Source organism: Taudactylus pleione, unplaced genomic scaffold (genome assembly GCF_031769625.1).
Source record: "Taudactylus pleione unplaced genomic scaffold, aTauple2 ptg000206l, whole genome shotgun sequence".
Lineage (NCBI taxonomy): Eukaryota > Metazoa > Chordata > Amphibia > Anura > Myobatrachidae > Taudactylus > Taudactylus pleione.
The window spans coordinates 1,494,967-1,516,733 of NW_028284608.1; the positions used below are offsets into that span (position 1 = coordinate 1,494,967).

General features: G+C 41.3%; 1 protein-coding gene across 15 annotated transcripts in view; it reads right to left on the reverse strand.

Moving 5' to 3' along the window:
- The window catches only part of NRXN1 (neurexin 1), a 1,439,010-nt gene that overhangs the window by 709,047 nt on the left and 708,196 nt on the right, over positions 1–21,767 (reverse strand). For all 15 annotated transcript variants that reach the window (XM_088477984.1, XM_088477983.1, XM_088477988.1 and 12 more), the window contains one exon: positions 3,354–3,476. In XM_088477984.1, coding sequence (XP_088334110.1) covers positions 3,354–3,476 — 123 coding nt within the window. The remainder of the gene's footprint in view (positions 1–3,353; positions 3,477–21,767) is intronic.

The following is a 21,767-nucleotide window of genomic DNA, read 5'->3' on the forward strand; positions in this document are numbered from 1 at the left end:
AAGGAAAAAAAACTTTATTGCTTGGCTGCTGGCTTTGCAGCACAGCGCTGGCAGTAGGAGCCGATGGCAGAACGACTTTGGTAATGATGGCGGCGGGTGGGCACCCCTCTCTGTTCTGGGCCGCCCTTCTTGTCTGGGCCCAGGACTCCAGTCCTGGCAGCCCTTCCCCTGATGGCGGCCCTGATCAAATGACTGTATTGTGCAGAGGTCACTAGAATAGTCTCCTAATATCCTGTGGAAGTGGAAACTAGTGAACATAATGGGTGTAGCCCAGCTAGCATCAGTTTGGGATATGTCAGAATTTGGAGCAAAGAAGTTAGCTCACTGGGAATTATATAAAATTGGATTTGCCAAAAACTGTAGTTTAAAATGTTGTTTACAGGAAAAAAAATACAAATACTCCTGCCAGTCCTTCGAGCGGTACAATCCCTACTTATCATCTCCTGCTTACAAAATGTGATAGTCTCCTCATTGCATCTTAAATGCTATGCATGAATATTTGTCTATAAAGCCTAGATGAGAGAGTAGATGCAGAGAATTGCATTTAATATGCAGAAATATAGGAATTTTATTGATCAATACTGAAAAATAGGGACATTTCAAAAGACAAAACCTTCTCAGGAACTCTTTGGAATCTGGGAATATTCCTGACAGATAAAGGCAATTGGACACTATGCTATAGCCATTGCTGGTAGTACAGGGACAAGGTAAAAATATTTAATTCATCTTCATTAATCTTCAGCAATTTGTGGTGATTTGCAGTGCTTTCAAAAGTCATAATAACCTACTCTCCAAGAAGGTGTGGGAGACTCACCTTTTTTGGGTAGTCCCCCACACCCCAAGAAGAGTGGGTGGATCTTCTGCATCCCGCTGACTTCCTAGTGAAGTGGGCAGGATGGGGAGATAATACTGGGAATCATGGATCAGTATGGAGGGGGCGTTGCGAGAATGATGCGATTTGCGTGATTTTAGCCCTTCCCGCTTCTACACAGACTTGCGATTCACAGGATTTTTTCAGAGACAGGGATGGGCCTAATAACTCGAAGAGCCTGCCCCGCCCCCAAAATGGTCAACTGGATCTCCTCACCAGGGTTGTCCTGGAGAGCAGTGGCATATCCAGGGCAGGTCGCCCGGGGCTCATGTCAATCAGTATAGTGTGGAACTCAATGAGTGCGGTTTGCACTACACAGTAACACAAACATCGCCGCCGGCGCTTGGTAGTACACTCGTACTACCCGGTGGCTGTGTGTTACAGCAGCCAATGAGAGTCAGACAGACTCTCATAGACTGCTGCACCCACTGCCGGAGCCAGGCTGGAGCTCACTCATGAGCTTCGCCTTCCGGCTCCTGCAGTGGATGATGAGCGAGACATCATGATGTCTCTCCCATAGTACCAACCAGGACTGAGTGGGAGGACGGAGGAGGGGACAGCAGCGGGCCCAGCAGGAGCGGGGATTCAGATAAGTGTTTTGTGTATGTATGTATGTCTGTGTGTGTGTTATGTAAGGGGCACTACTGGCCGGGGGCACTGTATAGGGGCACTGTATCACTACTGGAGGCACTGAATAGGGTGGACCCCTACTGGGGACAATGTATAAGGGGCACTGCATAGGGGGGGATCACTACTGGGGGTACTGTATAACAGTCACTACTGGGGGCCTGAATAAGATGGACCACTACTGGGGGCACTGCATACTGGGGGTACTGTATAAGGGGCACTACTGGGGCCTACTTTGGACCACTACTGGGAGCACTGTATACACTGTATAAGGGGAACTACTGGTGGCCTGCATAGGGGGGACCACTACTGGAGGCACTGCATAGAGGGGACTTTATAAGATGTACTGTATAAGGGTGCACTACTGGAGGCACTGTATAAGGGGCACTACTGGGGGCACTGTATATGGGTGGACTACTGGGGACACTGTATAAGGGTCACTACTTCATAGGGCATTGCTCCTGGGGACATTCCATAAGGGGCACTACTACAGTGGGCATTGCAAGAGCGGCACTACTACTGTGGGCATTAAGGTGCATATGGAATGGAAAGGAATGTTCCCAGAGTGAAGAGTAATGGGGGGTGTCATGTTGACATGCCCCCATTTTACAGTGGTCATGCCCACTTTTCAGCACACACACATGGGGGGTTCTCCATTTTTCATCTTGCCCTGGGCTACAAATACCCTAGTTACGCCACTGCTGGAGAGGTACAACTAAAAGTCGGCATGTATGACTTGTTTATGAAAAACCTACCAGAAAATAGCTCTAGACAGAGAATAATAATTAGCTATATTTAACATATATGGTATATTAAAGTGGCAATAATTAAAGATTAAGTAGCCAAAACAAATAATAAATATATTTATGGGGGTCACAATTATTTAATGCATTTATTACTGTAGGCAATTTAGTACTATCGAATACAATAAGAATGCATTTTTTTATGAAATTAACAACATAACAATAAATAAATATTAAGGGGACAATATTATTAAGAAATTAATTAATGGTAAAAATAATATTGTGTTGGTTAATTAGGACCATGTAAATTAATTGATTATGGCAACAACAATTATGTTGCTCATCTGTGACATTACAAGTACTAGCATTCACCACCTGCCCCTCCATGTGTACAGCTGTTGCTCAGTGTGGAAAATCCTGACACTAAACGCGCCAACCACTTACAGCCACTTAGGGGTAGCACCAGCTAATGATGAATATATTTTATTTGCTCCAGGTAACTTATACCACAAATAACATATACACTGTGCTTTTTTGTATGATGTTATATTGCACATTCATAAAAGGATGGGGAAGAAATGCTTTAAGGCTTAGGCAATTTTAGTGTATATTATTCTTGAAATGTGGATCATAGATACTGTAGAGCCACTTCTGTGTACAGTCAACCACCATTGGAATCCATCTTTGAGACCTGCGGCACAAGTGATCTGCGATTAGCGATCCCTATATTACTGTAAATTGTTAATTTTGTGATGTAGCAGATGATGTAGCATTTAGTGAAGCAGTTCACCAATTATACATCATCCATTGAAGAGAATAGGGATTAGCTGTGACATTTCCATTGGGGTCAACACAGAAAGTGCACTGAATTTTATCAAATGCCTAGTGTATATTGCATTTGGTGCTGCAGACATTAAAAATAAAGGATAATAATAAAATATGTGCAAGCCTGGAAAGTATTTTTGCTGTTCTTCCATCCATTGCTTTATAAGCCACTAAATTCAACTCCTTTCCTTGTGATTTGGCGGTGTCATCTTGTGGTGCACACAGCAGGTCAGGTAAGTTTACTAATAGAGTGAATGTTGCAGGATAAAATAGTTCAATGCACCCACCTGTCATGTCTTGTTGATCATCCACTATCAACTTTAAACTCTTTCCTCGCCGTATCACACGTACAGTGTGCCACTCATTATCATTGAGGTTATAACCAGCATAAAGAGTCTCTGGGCCTTTGCCTGCAGAATATGCCAAACGGTCATTAAACAATCACAACACAATTAAACAAGTGAAACCTTTCAAAGAAAAAAGAGAAAATCAAATTATCAGGCAAAACATTTAAATACAAATATAATAAAGCAAAACAAATATAATAAATATATTCACTGGTTCATATTTATATTAATATTTGCCAACAATATCTGTTTGTTTAACATAAATAGGCACAACAACTGCATAATAATATAATTGCCAACTATACATTATAGTTGATAAGTTAATGTGCGTTTTTAAGTTATTTTCTTTCTCATTGATATTCTCAGTATTTTTTTTTTTGCAGAAATCAATTAAACTTGGGAGTTAGAAATGCAATCCATGGTTCATTTTTCAGTTAATATTGATTGAATTATTTTAATATTGTTTGCAAATAATTTTTGGTTTCATTAAAAAATTTGATATGTAGAAAATATCCCCATAAAGTTTGGAAATTAGAAACATATTCCGCCTACAACACAGCCTCTGAAATTCTTCTTACATCTAGTGTGTCTGGTTATTATTACTTAAATATAATTAACTGCCAAAATGTCATTGCAGCCCATTGTGTTGGGGCAGTACTAGTGAAGATTCAGACCAGAATTATATTAAGAGTTTATAATGTAATTGGTATTGTGTACAGTATATCAGTGTTTCCCAATGCCTATCCTCAGGGACACCTAACAGTCCATGTTTTACAGATCTCCTCAGTATCACAATTGAAATAATTAGCTCCACCTGTGGATGTTTGAAAATGTATCAGCCATTAATGAACACACCTATGCACCAACTAGGAGATCTGGAAAACATGCACTGTTAGGAGTCCCTGAGGAGTGGAGTTGGGAAACACTGGCGTGTATGGTAGTTATGCCCTAAACTAATTATTGTGTACTCCATATGCCTCTTCCTTAAATTTTATTTGGAAAAATTCTGGGAAAATAGTTGTTGATAAAAACTAATAATAAAAAAGAAAAATTTAAAAAATAAATAAATGCAAAAACCCCCCAGAAAATGTAGCCTCCCGAACTGTGGTTGCCAAGCTGTGCTTAGTTTGATTATTGGGTAAATACATCTCGGCAAAAAAATAAACCTGAAATGGATGGTTATAACTAGGGGTGAGCGGGTTCGGATTTCTGAAATCCGAACCCCCCCGAGCCCCCCCGATCCGAGTCCGATCCGAATCAGGCTCGACTTTTCCCGCCTGACTCGGATCTGAAATCGAGGCAAAACGTCATCATCCCGCCTTCCGAGTCTCGCGGGTTTTGGATCCTATATAAGGTACCCGCATCGGCGCCATTTTCTCACTCGGCTGTGGACAGTGAAGAGGGAGGGTGGGAGTTAGGGCTGTGTAGTGTAGTGTAGTGTAGTGCTGCTGTTGTCCACTACTTCAAAGTCCATAGGGGCTGGCTGTGTTGTGCTGTGCTGCTGTTGTTAATAGGGGCTGTGTCCACTACTTCAAAGTCCATAGGGGCTGGCTGGACTGTGTTGTGCAGTCAGTTCTCCATAGGGGCTGTGTCCACTCCAAAGTCCTGTGCAGTGTCCCAGTCCTAAAGGAGTGCTGTAGTGTTGTCCAGGGGGTGCTCTGTCCATCAGGGGTGCTCCCCCCAAGTGCTAAAAAAATAATATATTTTCTGTGTTTGTGAATTGTGTGCGCAGTAGCCGCACGTGCATCAACAAAGTAGTGCCAAGCGTGCGCCTGTGTCATAAGTAAAGGGCCGGCTGGCTTGACCGTTAAAGGGTGCTGTAACCCCCGAAAGTACACTCCAGTCCAAACCAAAAAAAAATTATTTTCTGTGTTTGTGAATTGTGTGCGCAGTAGCCGCACGTGCATCAACAAAGTAGTGCCAAGCGTGCGCCTGTGTCATAAGTAAAGGGCCGGCTGGCTTGACCGTTAAGGGTGCTGTAACCCCCGAAAGTACACTCCAGTCCAAACCAAAAAAAAAATTATTTTCTGTGTTTGTGAATTGTGTGCGCAGTAGCCGCACGTGCATCAACAAAGTAGTGCCAAGCGTGCGCCTGTGTCATAAGTAAAGGGCCGGCTGGCTTGACCGTTAAGGGTGCTGTAACCCCCAAAAGTACACTCCAGTCCAAACCAAAAAAAAAATTATTTTCTGTGTTTGTGAATTGTGTGCGCAGTAGCCGCACGTGCATCAACAAAGTAGTGCCAAGCGTGCGCCTGTGTCATAAGTAAAGGGCCGGCTGGCTTGACCGTTAAGGGTGCTGTAACCCCCGAAAGTACACTCCAGTCCAAACCAAAAAAAAAATTATTTTCTGTGTTTGTGAATTGTGTGCGCAGTAGCCGCACGTGCATCAACAAAGTAGTGCCAAGCGTGCGCCTGTGTCATAAGTAAAGGGCCGGCTGGCTTGACCGTTAAGGGTGCTGTAACCCCCGAAAGTACACTCCAGTCCAAACCAAAAAAAAAATTATTTTCTGTGTTTGTGAATTGTGTGCGCAGTAGCCGCACGTGCATCAACAAAGTAGTGCCAAGCGTGCGCCTGTGTCATAAGTAAAGGGCCGGCTGGCTTGACCGTTAAGGGTGCTGTAACCCCCGAAAGTACAGTCCAGTCCAAACCAAAAAAAAAATTATTTTCTGTGTTTGTGAATTGTGTGCGCAGTAGCCGCACGTGCATCAACAAAGTAGTGCCAAGCGTGCGCCTGTGTCATAAGTAAAGGGCCGGCTGGCTTGACCGTTAAAGGGTGCTGTAACCCCCGAAAGTACACTCCAGTCCAAACCAAAAAAAAATTATTTTCTGTGTTTGTGAATTGTGTGCGCAGTAGCCGCACGTGCATCAACAAAGTAGTGCCAAGCGTGCGCCTGTGTCATAAGTAAAGGGCCGGCTGGCTTGACCGTTAAGGGTGCTGTAACCCCCGAAAGTACACTCCAGTCCAAACCTAAAAAAAAATTATTTTCTGTGTTTGTGAATTGTGTGCGCAGTAGCCGCACGTGCATCAACAAAGTAGTGCCAAGCGTGCGCCTGTGTCATAAGTAAAGGGCCGGCTGGCTTGACCGTTAAGGGTGCTGTAACCCCCGAAAGTACACTCCAGTCCAAACCAAAAAAAAAATTATTTTCTGTGTTTGTGAATTGTGTGCACTGTGGCTGCACGTGCATCAACAAAGGAGCAGCGCCAAGCGTGCGCCTGTGTCCCATAAGTAAAGAGCCGGCTGGCTCATTTCTTAAAGGGTGGTGTAACCCACAAAGTGCACTACTCTCCAGCAAAAATAAAATAATATTTTCTGTGTTTGTGTGCGCTTTAGCCGCACGTATATATATCAATATAACATAAATGGAGGACCAAACTTTCTCCGATAAAAATAAAATAGGGAAAGATCAAGAACCTCTTCCTCCTAGTGCTGTTGCTGCTGCTGGGAGTTGTTCATCATCCCAGAGAGGAAGTAGGAACATCACTACTTTTACTAAACAATTGACCCTCCAACAGTCCCTAGCGATGAGGATGAAGTACGACAGCAGTCATCCTGAAGCAAAACGTATAACTGAGGCCTTGACTGCTATGTTGGTGTTAGACGTGCGTCCGGTATCCGACATTAGTGCAGTGGGATTTAGACAATTGATGGAGGTAGTGTGTCCTCGGTTCCAAATCCCGTCTAGATTCCACCTGCATCCTCAAAGCAGCAGCGACAAGCGTGCGTCTGTCTGTTAAAGGGTGGTGACACCCTCAAAGTGTTCTACACAAACAATTAAAATATTGTTCTTTTTTTTTCGGTCTTTGTGAAATGTGTGGGCTGTAGCCTCACCTGCATCCTTAAAGCAGCAGCGACAAGCGTGCGTCTGTCTGTTAAAGGGTGGTGTAACTCTCAAAGTGTTCCAAAAAATAAAAAACTATTTTTTTAATGTGTTTGTGACTTGTGTGCGATGTAGCCACACTTGCATCCTCAAAGCAGCAGCGACAAGCGTGCGTCTGTCTGTTAAAGGGTGGTGACACCCTCAAAGTGTGCTACACAAACAATTAAAATATTGTTCTTTTTTTTTTGGTCTTTGTGAAATGTGTGGGCTGTAGCCACACCTGCATCCTTAAAGCAGCAGCGACAAGCGTGCGTCTGTCTGTTAAAGGGTGGTGACACCCTCAAAGTGTGCTACACAAACAATTAAAATATTGTTCTTTTTTCTGTCTTTGTGAATTGTGTGGGCTGTAGCCGCACCTGCATCCTTAAAGCAGCAGCGACAAGCGTGCGTCTGTCTGTTAAAGGGTGGTGACACCCTCAAAGTGTGCTACACAAACAATTAAAATATTGTTCTTTTTTCTGTCTTTGTGAATTGTGTGGGCTGTAGCCGCACCTGCATCCTTAAAGCAGCAGCGACAAGCGTGCGTCTGTCTGTTAAAGGGTGGTGACACCCTCAAAGTGTGCTACACAAACAATTAAAATATTGTTCTTTTTTTTTTGGTCTTTGTGAAATGTGTGGGCTGTAGCCGCACCTGCATCCTTAAAGCAGCAGCGACAAGCGTGCGTCTGTCTGTTAAAGGGTGGTGACACCCTCAAAGTGTTCTACACAAACAATTAAAATATTGTTCTTTTTTTTTCGGTCTTTGTGAAATGTGTGGGCTGTAGCCGCACCTGCATCCTTAAAGCAGCAGCGACAAGCGTGCGTCTGTCTGTTAAAGGGTGGTGTAACTCTCAAAGTGTTCCAAAAAATAAAAAACTATTTTTTTAATGTGTTTGTGACTTGTGTGCGATGTAGCCACACTTGCATCCTCAAAGCAGCAGCGACAAGCGTGCGTCTGTCTGTTAAAGGGTGGTGACACCCTCAAGGTGTGCTACAGAAACAATTAAAATATTGTTCTTTTTTTTCTGTCTATGTGAATTGTGTGGGCTGTAGCCGCACCTGCATCCTTAAAGCAGCAGCGACAAGCGTGCGTCTGTCTGTTAAAGGGTGATGACACCTCAAAGTGTTCTACACAAACAATTAAAATATTGTTCTTTTTTTTTTCGGTCTTTGTGAAATGTGTGGGCTGTAGCCGCACCTGCATCCTTAAAGCAGCAGCGACAAGCGTGCGTCTGTCTGTTAAAGGGTGGTGACACCTCAAAGTGTTCTACACAAACAATTAAAATATTCTTCTTTTTTCTGTCTTTGTGAATTGTGTGGGCTGTAGCCGCACTTGCATCCTCAAAGCAGCAGCGACAAGCGTGCGTCTGTCTGTTAAAGGGTGGTGTAACCCTCAAAGTGTGCTCCACAAACAATAAAAATATTCTTTTTTTTTTTCTGTCTTTGTGAATTGTGTGGTCTGTAGCCGCACTTGAATCCTCAAAGCAGCAGCGACAATCGTGCGTCTGTCTGTTAAAGGATTACATCGGTGACAGCATCCAAGTAGGCATGTCAGACAGTCCGTACCTGTACTGGCAGGAAAAAGAAGCAATTTGGAGGTCCCTGTACAAACTGGCTCTATTTTACCTGAGTTGCCCCCCCTCCAGTGTGTACTCCGAAAGAGTGTTTAGTGCAGCCGGGAACCTTGTCAGCGAAAGGCGTAGGAGGTTGCTTCCACAAAATGTGGAGAAGATGATGTTCATAAAATGAATTATCAACTCTTCCAGGGAGACCAGCCTCCAGAACGTACAGAGGGACCTGTGGTTCCAGCAGGGACGAATTAATACTCTGTGAGGATGAGGATGTACACACTGAAGAGGGTGAGGAATCGGTGGATGAGGAGGATGAGGATGACATCTTGCCTCCGTAGAGCCAGTTTGTGCAGGGACACATTAATTGCCAGCTTGTTTTGTGGGGGCCCAAACGAACCAATCATTTCAGCCACAGTTGTGTGGCAGACCCTGGCGCTGAAATGATTGATTTGTTAAAGTGTGCATGTCCTGTTTATACAACATAAGGGTGGGTGGGAGGGCCCAAGGACAATTCCATCTTGCACTTCTTTTTTTTCTTTGCATTATGTACAGTTTGGGGCCTAGTTTTTCTAACTGCCATCCTGTCTGCCACTGCAGTGTCACTCCTAGATGGGTCACGTGTTTGTGCCGCCCACTCGTGTCGCTTAGCATAGTCATCCAGCTACCTCGGTGCAACCTTTTGGACATGAAAACACTATTGTGAGGTGTGAGGTGTTCAGAATAGACTGGAAATGAGTGGAAATTAAGGTTATTGAGGTTAATAATAGCATAGGAGCAGAGAAACCAACAAATTCTGTGATTTTAGCTGTTTTTATGCTTTTTTAAAAAAAAATACAGATCCAAAACACAAAACCCAGAACCCAAAACACGGAAGGGTGGTTTTGGCAAAACCAATCCAGATCCAAAACACGAAGAAAGATCCAGATCCAAAACCAAAACACAAAACACGAAAAGTGGCCGGTCCACACCCCTAGTTATAACGTATGAGGGCAATGGTAGCAAACATGTACCTAAGAAAATTATCACCATCAAGGAGACTCCTCTTCTCTAGATGATAGAACCTTGTTAAGTCCAAAAAGTAAAAGGTTGTTTAATATAATTGTCTGCATAACAATATATTTATATATACATTGATGTTAAAATTGTGATACATTTTTGGGAGCTGTGTTTGGTAGAAAATAAAGTTCTGAAAATCGAATGCTATGTGCATCCAGATTTGGGTTGGAGTACTAGGTAACAATTAGATTTAGGCCCCCTTTCTTCGGTTTTAAAAAAATAAAAAAGTAAAGTCAGGTTATTGTAGCAGCTCCTCATTGCCCTCGGGTCCTAGAGGCTTAGGTTGCTTTATGGATAATCCTGCTCTGTGTGAGACCATCACCTCAGAACTGTACCAGTGATGATAGGGTAGACCACGTTTCCCAACAAAGGGGCAAATAAGTGGTATCTTTTATGGATACGTTAGGCTATAAAGCAGGGCGGGCACATGGAGCGGTCCCTTCCTAAGCTACATTTACAGACCCATTCTCTGTCATCATAAATTAATTGGAGGCATTTATTTTATTTTTTTTAAATTGAGATATCCATCTTAGGATGATCACTGGTTGGATGATTGTCAAAAAGATCTGAAGTCACATGTTGTACAGTAGTTGGTGTTATGAATAGAAAATGTATCTGATGTGACTTACTGTTAGTGAATATTGTTAGAATACAATGTGCTATTTGCTATTTTGTCATTTCTCTATGAGCTTTATCTTGCCAAAGGCATAAAGAGCATTTTGTATGTACAGGTCCCATCCATTGATGTAGAATGGCTCCATGATGACCTACAGCAGGGTTTTTTTCTGCCAAGGGCCATTTTGATATACAGTCAGGTGCATAAATTTTGGGACATTGACAGAATTTTCATATTTTGGCCTCTATTCACCACCACAATGGCTTTGAAATGAAACAAACAAGATGTGCTTTAACTGCAGACTTTCAGATTTAATTTGAGGGCAATTACATCCAAATCAGGTGAACCTTGTAGGAATTACAAAGGTTTCTATATGTGCCTCCCACTTTTTAAGGGGCCAAAAGTAATGGGACAAACTAAACAATCCTAAATCTAACTTTCACTTTTTAATACTTTGTTGCAAATCCTTTGCAGGAAATTACAGCCTGAAGTCTGGAACGCATAGACATCACCAGACGCTGGGTTTCATCCCTAGTGATGCTCTGCCAGGCCTCTACTTCAAATGTCTTCAGTTCCTGCTTGTTCTTGGGTCATTTTCCTTTCAGTTTTGTCAAGTGAAATGCATGCTCAATCGGATTCAGGTCAGGGGATTGACTTGGCCATTGCATAACATTCCACTTTTTAGCCTTAAAAAACTCTTTGGTTGCTTTTGCAGTATGCTTCGGGTCATTGTCCATCTGCACTGTGAAGCGCCGTCCAATTAGTTCTGAAGCATTTGACTGAATATGAGCATATAATATTGTCCGAAACACTTCAGAATTCATTCTGCTGCTTTTGTCAGCATCACATCATCAATAAATACAAGGGAACCAGTTCCATTGGCAGCCATACATGCCCACGCCATGACACTACCACCACCATGCTTCACTGATGAGGTGGTATGATTTGGATCATGAGCAGTTCCTTTTCTTCTCCATACTCTTCTCTTCCCATCACTCTGGTACAAGTTGATCTTTGTCTCATCTGTCCATAGGATGTTGTTCCAGAACTGTAATGGCTTTTTTAGATGTTATTTGGCAAACTCTAATCTGGTCTTCCTGTTTTTGAGGCTCACCAATGGTTTACATCTTGTGGTGAACCCTCTATAATCACTGTTGTGAAGTCTTAATTGTCTCTTAATTGTTGACTTTGACACATATACACCTACCTCCTGGAGAGTGTTCTTGATTTGGCCAACTGTTGTGAAGGGGTTTTTCTTCACGAGGGAAATAATTCTTCTGTCATCCACCACAGTTGTTTTCCGTGGTCTTCCGGGTCTTTTGGTGTTGCTGAGCTCTCCGATGCATTCTTTCTTTTTAAGAATGTTCCAAACAGTTGATTTGGCCACACCTAAAGTTTTTGCTATTTCTCTGATGGGTTTGTTTTGATTTTTCAGCCTAATGATGGCTTGCTTCACTGTTAGTGACAGCTCTTTGGATCTCATATTGAGAGTCGACAGCAAGTGATTCCAAATGCAAATGTCACACCTAGAATCAACTCCAGACCTTTTACCTGCTTAATTGATAATGAAATAATGAGGGAATAGCCCACACCTGTCCATGAAATAGCTTTTGAGTTGATAGTCCCATTACTTTTGGCCCCTTAAAAAGTGGTAGGCACATATAGAAACCGTTGTAATTCCTACACCGTTCACCTGATTTGGATGTAAATCTGAAAGTCTGCAGTTAAAGCACATCTTGTTTGTTTCATTTCAAAGCCATTGTGGTGGTGAATAGAGGCCAAAATATGAAAATTCTGTCAATGTCCCAATATTTAAGCACCTGACTGTATGTAACATTATTCACGGGGCTGGTGCAGGCCACGCCCCCTCCATGTGACATCGTACGGGGCGGGGCCACAATCGCCAATGATTACAGCAATGCCCAGAGCACCCTGAGGATGCTCCAGGGAGCTGTAAGGGCAGCGATGTGACCGTCTGATGCATCCTAAGGACGCTCCAGGTAGCATTGCTTCATAGATTCTGCCTGTAGGGTGCCGTTCTAGGCATTCTACTAGCCAGATGAGGTTAGCAGAAAAAAGCTCAGAGGGCCAGACCAAATGATTCCGAGGGCCTTATACGGCCCCCAGGCAGGAGGCTCCCCATCCCTGACCTACAGTATCAGTGATGCACCACATCCCTAGAAACCAGTATCACCCCACTCTAGCAACACATTAAGCTGTGAAGTTAATAATTAACATACAGTACCAAATAAAAAGTGCAAGTGAGAATCAGCCATTATAGAAGTGACTTAACGTGGTGCAATGGGCAGTTGTGTGTTGTAAGTCATAGCAACCAATCATATAACAGCTTTTATCCATCTTGTGTATTCATACTAATAGAAGCTTAAATCTGTTTGCTATGGTTTACATCACATCATTGCTCTTTAAGAGCCTGGTTCGGAGATGGACGTGATGCCGATGTTTACGTAGATGTGCGATTATCGGTGGCCTGTGCACGCGTCAGAGTTTCATTACCGATGCTGCTCTTAGACAGGATTTATTTGCAAAGTGATTGACAGTCAGGGATCATTTGCGGGTGGCAACTGGGGGGGGGGACTCAAACTCAGGCGTATCAGGGGGTGTCTGAGCCTGTGATCCCATACGCAGTAAACATAGTTATGCATCTCAGCCAGGGGCGCAGAGTGGGGGGAGGAGTGGATACTAATTACCCAGCATGGGCTTGCTGGAGGGGCCCAGCGGGGCCCGGGTCCAAAGCTTCCGCCCCTCCCTCTTTCTTGTCAGCAGCCAAGCACATGCTGCTGTGTGCTGGGCTGCAGTAGGAGACTACTCGCTGATGCTGAGCAGCAGCAGCAGTCTCAACCTGTGTGGGGGGATCACGGACTTGCGCCAGCCTAGGAGGAGGCACCTTCACGATTAGGCCACACCCCTTCACTCCACTCAGCCCGGATCTTAATGGCCCTGATCTCAGGGCCTGATTCAGAGCCGGACGCTCTGACCATAGTGCTCACTCTGAATCAGTGCCCTCCTACCTGAAAATGGAGTGGCCTCCTGGCCGCTCGCATAGCTGTGGGTAATCACCCACAGCATATGCGAGCGGCCAAAAAGATGGTTGCGATGGTCTAGACCATCGCGACCATCGGGCTTGCGACGAGACCCTGCGGTAGGGTCTCGGTGACCGCAAGCCCTGGAGTGATTTTGGCTCTATCAGAGCCAAAATCACTCCCACTGACATCACTAGTGATGTCAGTGGGGCCAGACCCAGATGGTAGGCATTCCCATGGGAATGCCTCCGTCTGGCAGCCATGACCCCAGCACGCCCACCAAAGGGGGCGTGCTGTCAGTCACCATCGACAGCACACCCACTTTGGTGCTCGGCTGGGCTTTGGAAAGCATTAGCATATTTTAGCAACTGCGATCTGTGAAAGTATGCAGCTGCGTTTGCATTACCGTCCGCCTCTGAATGAGGTCCATAATACTTAAGACACCATATTATAATAGTATGGATGCACATGTTCTACTTTCTTATGTACTTCTATAAATGTTTTAATTCTGTTGTCTGGTTATGCTACAATTGTACTTTATATTTTATATTGTCCTACAACTATCTTATATTTGGATTTTTTCCCACAGCTAGGACAACAACAAACATTTTAAAATGTACTATGCTAAATATGTTTTACATAATCTAAATTGCAAGCTGTAATGCAAAAGTGGATTTCTGTTATTTAATATAAAGACAGCACAATCAGCCATTTTTTTTCTAAGTTGATTAATATTAAAAGCGGCTTCCTGAAAGCCTTAAGTAATTCCTGTGCTGTGAAGTCGTGCTTGATGCTTGCACGCAAGCGATTCTATTATATTATATGATATCTGCAATGTACTTATTTGTAAAAATATTTACTTTAATTATATTTATAATTTATTGTATTTTTATTATTCTCATGTCCTTTAACACAACCTGGAGATGACACTGACATTGAGAGATTTGTTGCCATAATGTCTGAATATTATGTCCAACCACAAAATAACAAACAAAAACACACAAGAATGTTCATAAAAAGTGTGCAGAATATTTATGTAGGTGGGGGTTCAAAAAAGAATAAATAAAATATATATAAAACATTTTGTTAGGCAGTATGGAACATATAGAGTACAAGGTACATTAAAACAACAAAAAAAGAGCAAAATCTCATAAAAATATGAATCATACTATATGTATATTTATATATGTGTTTTGTATCTATCTTTATATCTATCTGTCTATCTAAAACATGATCAGCATGTATAATGACAATTGCTACTTTATTGTTATATTCTTTAGAATTTTTGAGTACGATCGCTATATTATTTAATATTGTGCAAAATTTAATTTTGCATCCCTGTGTCTTTTTTTCTATATTTTTTATGTTGATTCTAATTGTTCGTCCATATTTGTTAGCATGTGAAATTTTGCTGTTTATTATTTCTACAATGACATTTCCATAAGGTCCATAACTCACGCACATGCAGTACGCACCATAGGTCGATCTGCATACGCTGTTGCAGTTGCAATATCTGATGAATCAGGCCCTTAGTTACAAAATCATAAAGAACTAAAGTAATATAGCCTTTTAATCAAGGTATAAACGAGATTTCATGCACTTACCCAGTTTACAGAGACAAAAGTGGCATTCTCATTATGTAAATACGTTGGTCTCTATTATTTGTTACTTTACAATATATGTTATTTGGATGAAGCTCAGAAGTGCCGTTTGGTTATTACCACTTTGAATGTCATGGTGCTCAGACACCAGGACACCATTGGCAGGAGTGCTGGGCTTCTCAGGAAAAAAATATATGCATATATATATATATATATATATATACGCCAATCAGCCATAACATTAAAACCGCTGACAGGTGAATTGAATAACATTGATTATCTTGTTACAATGGCACCTGTCAAGGGGGGGGGGATATGTTAATTTAATGTGTTGGACACAGGAAAAATTGGCAAGCATAAGGATCATATCGACTTTTACAAGGGCCAAAATGTGATGGCTGTATAACTGGGTGAGAGCATCTCCAAAATGGCAGGTCATGTGGGGTGTTCCCACTACGCAGTGGTTAGTGGTCCAAGGAAGTGTTGGAATATGTGTGTATGACTGGTGGTGGTATGGCAGAGCGTGGGTACACACCAGCGGATGCCCTGTGTTAATTTTCAACACAGACTCTGTCCATGGAGTGGGACATACAGGTCACCAGCCGGTGACTGTATGTGGGTAGCGGTGCAGGATGCAAGTGGTACCAGCATCTCTAGCATCGTGGACCAGCTGTAATTCACAGGGTCTCTCTGAGCTAAGTAGAAGATGTCCATCCTCCACTGTGGCGCTCCAACACAGTAACAAGTAGGAGCCGCACATGTGCAGAAGTAAGGTTTTGTGGCCATCATGGCTAGGGATTGAAGCCTCCCTGTAGGAACCAAAATGAAGTAGGCGCTGTAGTGCTCTCTAGCTTCAACATCCCCCCTCGCTATAAGCTTCTCCATGTTACACAAACATTTACTTTCAGTTTTCTTGAAGCAACCTGTAAAATAACTTAGATTAAACAAACAAGACAACATTCATATTTCAAGTGGTTCTAGTCCACTTTTCTTAGTAGATACATCAGTAAGACTCTTCTCACTGACTGCATGGACTATATCAACAGTCTCTTTCCTCATGAACTCAGGACTGATATCACTTTTATAATTTTCAATGTCTTCCACACTTGTGACACTCGATTTTTGTGAAGGCTCTTTGCCTATTTTGGACTTCCACTCACACTCTTAACTTTGGTTTCTGGATGTCAGGAGATTCACTGAATGCAATATCTGTGAACTCCTCATTATATCTTTTAGGTGGTTTTCCAATATTTGATCTCCCAGAAGTTATTTTCTGTGGTTGGATGCCCACACTGGTAGCCTCTGGTACAGACATGTCTCCAGCTTCTGGCATATCCAATGACATATATTGTACTTGCTCTGCTTTTCAAATTCCAGCTTTTCTGTAATTTTTGATGTTCCTTTAAATATGACATCTCTTGACTTTGGTACTTGGGTTCCAGAATCTTTAACCTTTACTTTCATCATGATACACTTAATGAACTTTAATCCTTCTCTCTTTTGGTGTGTGCATGTAGGCAGTACTCCAAACTGTTCTGAGATGCTTTACATTTATTTTTCTTCCTTACCATGATTCAATTGGTGTTTTGTCTTTTACGATGACTGTGGGAGAACAATTTTTTCAGACTGACTGCCGTGGACACTGATTCCACCTGAAATTGCTTGTTTAGGCATACGTCCTTTAGAAAAATCTAGCTCTCTCCACTAGTGTGCGCTTTGCTTGCTCACTTATACTGTCTTGTTTAGGAACTGGCAGGAGGGTCTTGGACGTTAAAGGCTCATTGATGCACATGGGGAGTGAAGGCTAGCCCATCTGGCCCCACTTCCACAAATGTGCTACTGTAGCACAAATTGCTAAAAAAAATGAATGCTGGCTATGATAGAAAGGTGTCAGTACAGAGCATCTCAGCTTGCAGCATATGGATCTGCATAGCAGCAGACCGATCAGAGGGTCCATGCTGACCACTGGTCACCACTGAAAGCACCTACAAAGGGCACATGAGCACCAGAACTGGACCATGGAGCATTGGAAAAAGGTGGCCTGGTCTGATGAATCATGTTTTCTTTTACATTGTGTGGATGGCTGGGTGCATGTGTGTCGCTTTACCCTGGGAAGAGATAGCACCAGGCTGCACTATGGGAAGAAGGAAAGCCAGCGGAGGCAGTGTGATGCTCTGTGCAATGTTCTGCTGGGAACCTTGGGTCCTGGCATTCATGTGGATGTTACTTTGACACGTACCACCTACCTAAACATTGTTGCAGATCAGATGCTTCTAAATCTAACTGCCAGCATTCAGAAAATGTCGACATTTCACATTGCAACATTTCAGATGTTGATATAGTAAACATGTCGGCATTCTGAGGATGTCAACATGGTGGCTGTCAACACATTGAACCATGTTGACATTCTAGTTTCAACATTGTGGTGACGACGTTTTGAATGACGACATGGTCACTATCCATAATGTGACTGGATCCTGTTCCAATCTACCCATACAGATGTAGCTGCCAGATGGCGCGACCATGGATGGCACAACCAGTGTGCCCACGTCTATGGCGTGCCCGTGCATATGCACACGCATGCCATAGACTGCAATGTGGAGAATACCGGGTGCGCCTAATCGCCTCTGTAAACGTGCATCGCGGCAACAATGATAGCGGCTACAAGTTTACCCTTTCTTCTTCTTCTTTTTATCAAGACAATTACTGAGAAATTAAATTATTTTTACTATACGTACATGGCTTCATGATTTATTATGCCCTATATACTATAACAATCTTTTGGCATGTATTGCAGGAATCGTTGACCAGGAGCAGCAATGATTAGATAATCCTTTTTTAAGATGTGTTTGTGGACACAGCAGACATTCTTCGGTAAGTGCACCTTCATGGCATGATTTGCTAAATGCAACAAAAAAAACAGTTATCAGGAAATCTTTAGTTATCAGGAAATCAGGACATTTCCACTTAACGATCCACAACTGAATGTAAAATATAGATACACACAGATACTAGGATCCTCTCATAATAACAAGATGTTTCGGTGCTGATTTTATCCCTCAATCCTCTCTGGCACTTGTGGCTTTGGGGTATAATTCAGCAGGATTAGTCCCATTCATCTTTAGTGGGGAAGATAGTAATGTTAATTATTAATGAACTTCTCTATGTTCAGATATAAATGCTGGGAAGTGAAACATTCCAACTGCATTATAGCACAGACAAATGCTGACGATATAAAATCCCATAGTATTTTCAGTTTGTCTCTCTGCTGAAAGCGAACATCCTCTTTATATATTTGATAATGATGTGCTTTCCCATGACCTACTCTGCACTTCTCTATGTCCTAGCTTTGCTTCAGGCAACATATCCAATTTCACTGTATTCTTCCCCTGCTGAGTTTAAAGTCACTATTTATTACTTAATCAAATTCCATACTCTGCTCACTGTTATGGAATGGAAAGGTATTTATTGATATTATCCTTAACCTGCTTTTATATTATGTACATTTAAGTCCACCACGACAAATCCTCATTTGTCTATATGTCCCATTTAAAATGTATATATAATATAATCCTTCTTTCTAAGGCAGGTTCTCTGCTTTTCATATCAGCAGAATGCAGGCCAGTGAAGAACAATATTACTCATTTATTTTCCAATCCTATTTGCTTTTGACACTTTATCTATGAGATGAAAAATAACTCTGCATGTTTGACATGTTTATCTGCTTAAATTCACAGGCATTTTATCATGGTTTCTTTGCTTTTCAATTATTTTATTGTTTTACACTTTTAGGAGTTATTTTCCGTAGAAAGTTGCATGTCATTTACTGATTCGTAAAGGTGCGTTTGCCAGGGACATCAAATGGAGCTTAAAAGTTACATACCTTTGAATGCTGTAATCAAAAAAGGCTACAAACACAGAAGCCATTAATTGTGTCCACAGTCGGTGCCACTTTTAGCCACAGGGCGAAGGCAGCATAATTTTTTTATTTTAGAAAAGGGATCTTTGATCCCTAAGGAAAAGGATGTATAAAGCTCATATTGAATGCAAAATGAACAATGGGGTCATTTACTAACATTTCTCTAAGGTTCAAAAATGTTCTGCACTTGCACTAGACAGGAAAAAAAACTACTTTGATAGTATTGGTTTTTTTTTAGACATCTTCGTATATATTTTTTGGTTCGGGGTGTTAAAAATTAGCTGTTCCTTGCACTAAAACCCATTTATGTCAAACAAACATTTGCAATAGTATTATAATATATATAATTATATTATATAAATATAATTATATATATATATATATATATATATATATATAATCATATGATCACAATATTTTTGCATTACTGTATGTACCTTCAATAAAAAGAATTCAATCATTATGACAAGTTAGGAAATCTGGACTGTGAGATTATTTTCTGAAATATTGGTATGTGTAACCATATACATGTATGCTAATAAATTAAAAAACTTGAATATAGTTTTGGGTGGACTTGAGGGAGTTAATGTAGAAATCTAAAGTATACTTATTTTGGATTTGCTATTTGCAATATCTGTTGGGTTCATTGTGTCATCTAATGGCTCCATGTTGCACATATCTGGCCAAACGTGTATGAAATATCAATGCATTTCTACTGTAAAATCCTCATTTATGGAAATGAGAAATGAATGAATACTGGTCATATACCATACACCCGCTTAGTCTGTCTGAAACAAGCTGAGCTGTAGAGTGCATAAAATTGCTGTGTGAGACCTTAGGAGCCACAAGTTACCAAAATGGAACCAAGAATGGCACTTCCAAGTTAGGTATACTTTAATTTTCAATATTTATGCTTTCAACTCTGTCTAAAACAATATTTATGCCTGAGACCTTGAACCTGGATTTATTAGTACCAGACATTTTGAAGCTAAGTTTGCTTCTAGAGAGACATTTGATTGCCATGTAGATGAACTGAAGAGTGCTGTGCAAACTAATATTGCTTCTAAATAATACTTGATACCACTTGATGTCTGAGTGCTATGGCATTAGGAATACCTGATAGTTACTCTTGAGCCTTGTGTTCACTATATACTGTATATATGTGCATTCCTCATTTTACCTTATTAATTAAGTAAAGCATTTTAGTTGTATACCTTATGTTTGCATCTTGTATATTTTTCTTGTATTTACATTATGTATTTGTTACTGTTAATGATTTTTTAGAAATTGAAATGAATAGACGTCTGCACATGTAACATTTGTACAGCACAGTAAGCTTTTTCACAATTTTGCTTTTACAGTTGTAAAAGATGAAAATGTGTAAAAAATCCATTAGCAGTAAGGACCACATTCAGAGTCGGTCGAAGCGGCCGCACGGTCGTATGCCACCGATGTTCACTATACTGCGCATGCGTAAAGTTCGCAATGCGCGTGCGCAAACTAGCCGCTACGATCAGAAATTTCTCTCTCCTTGAACACAGCCAGGTCGGTAGTTTGAGTGACAGATTGAGGTGTTTGTGGGTGGTAACAGGGGAAGGTGCTTGAAAACGGGGGAGTGGAGATCCAAACGCAGGCGTGCCTAATTATGCGAACGGCATTTTATGGAAGTGCATATGGTTTATGGGAGTGCATAATTAACAAAGTAGCGTCATGGCACATGTGACATGGGAGGTTTTTACACTGACATGATCGTAGAGCTTAAGAGAGGGTATGGTCAACCTTAAGCTCTACGACCAGTTCCGATGGTGCCCGATGGTCTCGATTAATCCTTATATGCCCGGAGATGACGTGTAATGCGTACGAGAAGGGGGCATATTTTTTTGTCTTCCGGCCACTTCCTCCCTTTGGTCGGCCAGCAGCCGATCCGAACTTAGGGATGCAACTTGCGAGGGAATAATTTGCATATCCGGCCCCTTTTCCTGTACGACTGTGCGGCCGCTTCGACCAACTCTGAATGAGGTCCTAAGTCTTTTGTCTTTATTGCCCATCTGGTACTAGACTTAAACTAATTGGTTACTCTCAATTTTTCACATAATATATGAACGTTGGATATTGCATTGTATCAATAAATATAAAAAAAATGTGCTGTATTGGTAATTAAGATGAGCTGAATTTTTTTAAAATATTTTATTCTAACTAGTTGAAAACTTTGAACAATAAACAGTTAAATTTTTAAGGTTAAGTTTGAATAATGTCTCTAATTGTTGAAGAGAATAATGTCAATATATTGGTATACATAAAATACATTGTTATATATTTTTTATAATTAATTATAATATAATTAATAGTTCAATAAAGAAATTAGTGTGGATGTGTGTAAAATAATAAGTAATAAGTAATTTATTATTTTAAAAAAGAAAAATAATTAAATTCTTAACAATACGTCTTAATATGGAATAATTGGAATCAACTGTCATGAGCTACCCTTGATTATTCAGTAGCTCAAAGATAAGCAACAATTGAAAAACCATCTTTACCTGTGATGTACAATGGGCACGGTCTTGAGGAGATAATAATGTAGCAATTGTGAACTGACAGTAATGTTCTATTGACATTTTAACATTAAAGATGCATTTAAAATTTAGACAGGAATAGAAGAACTAAAATATACAACTAAATGACAGTTAAGTA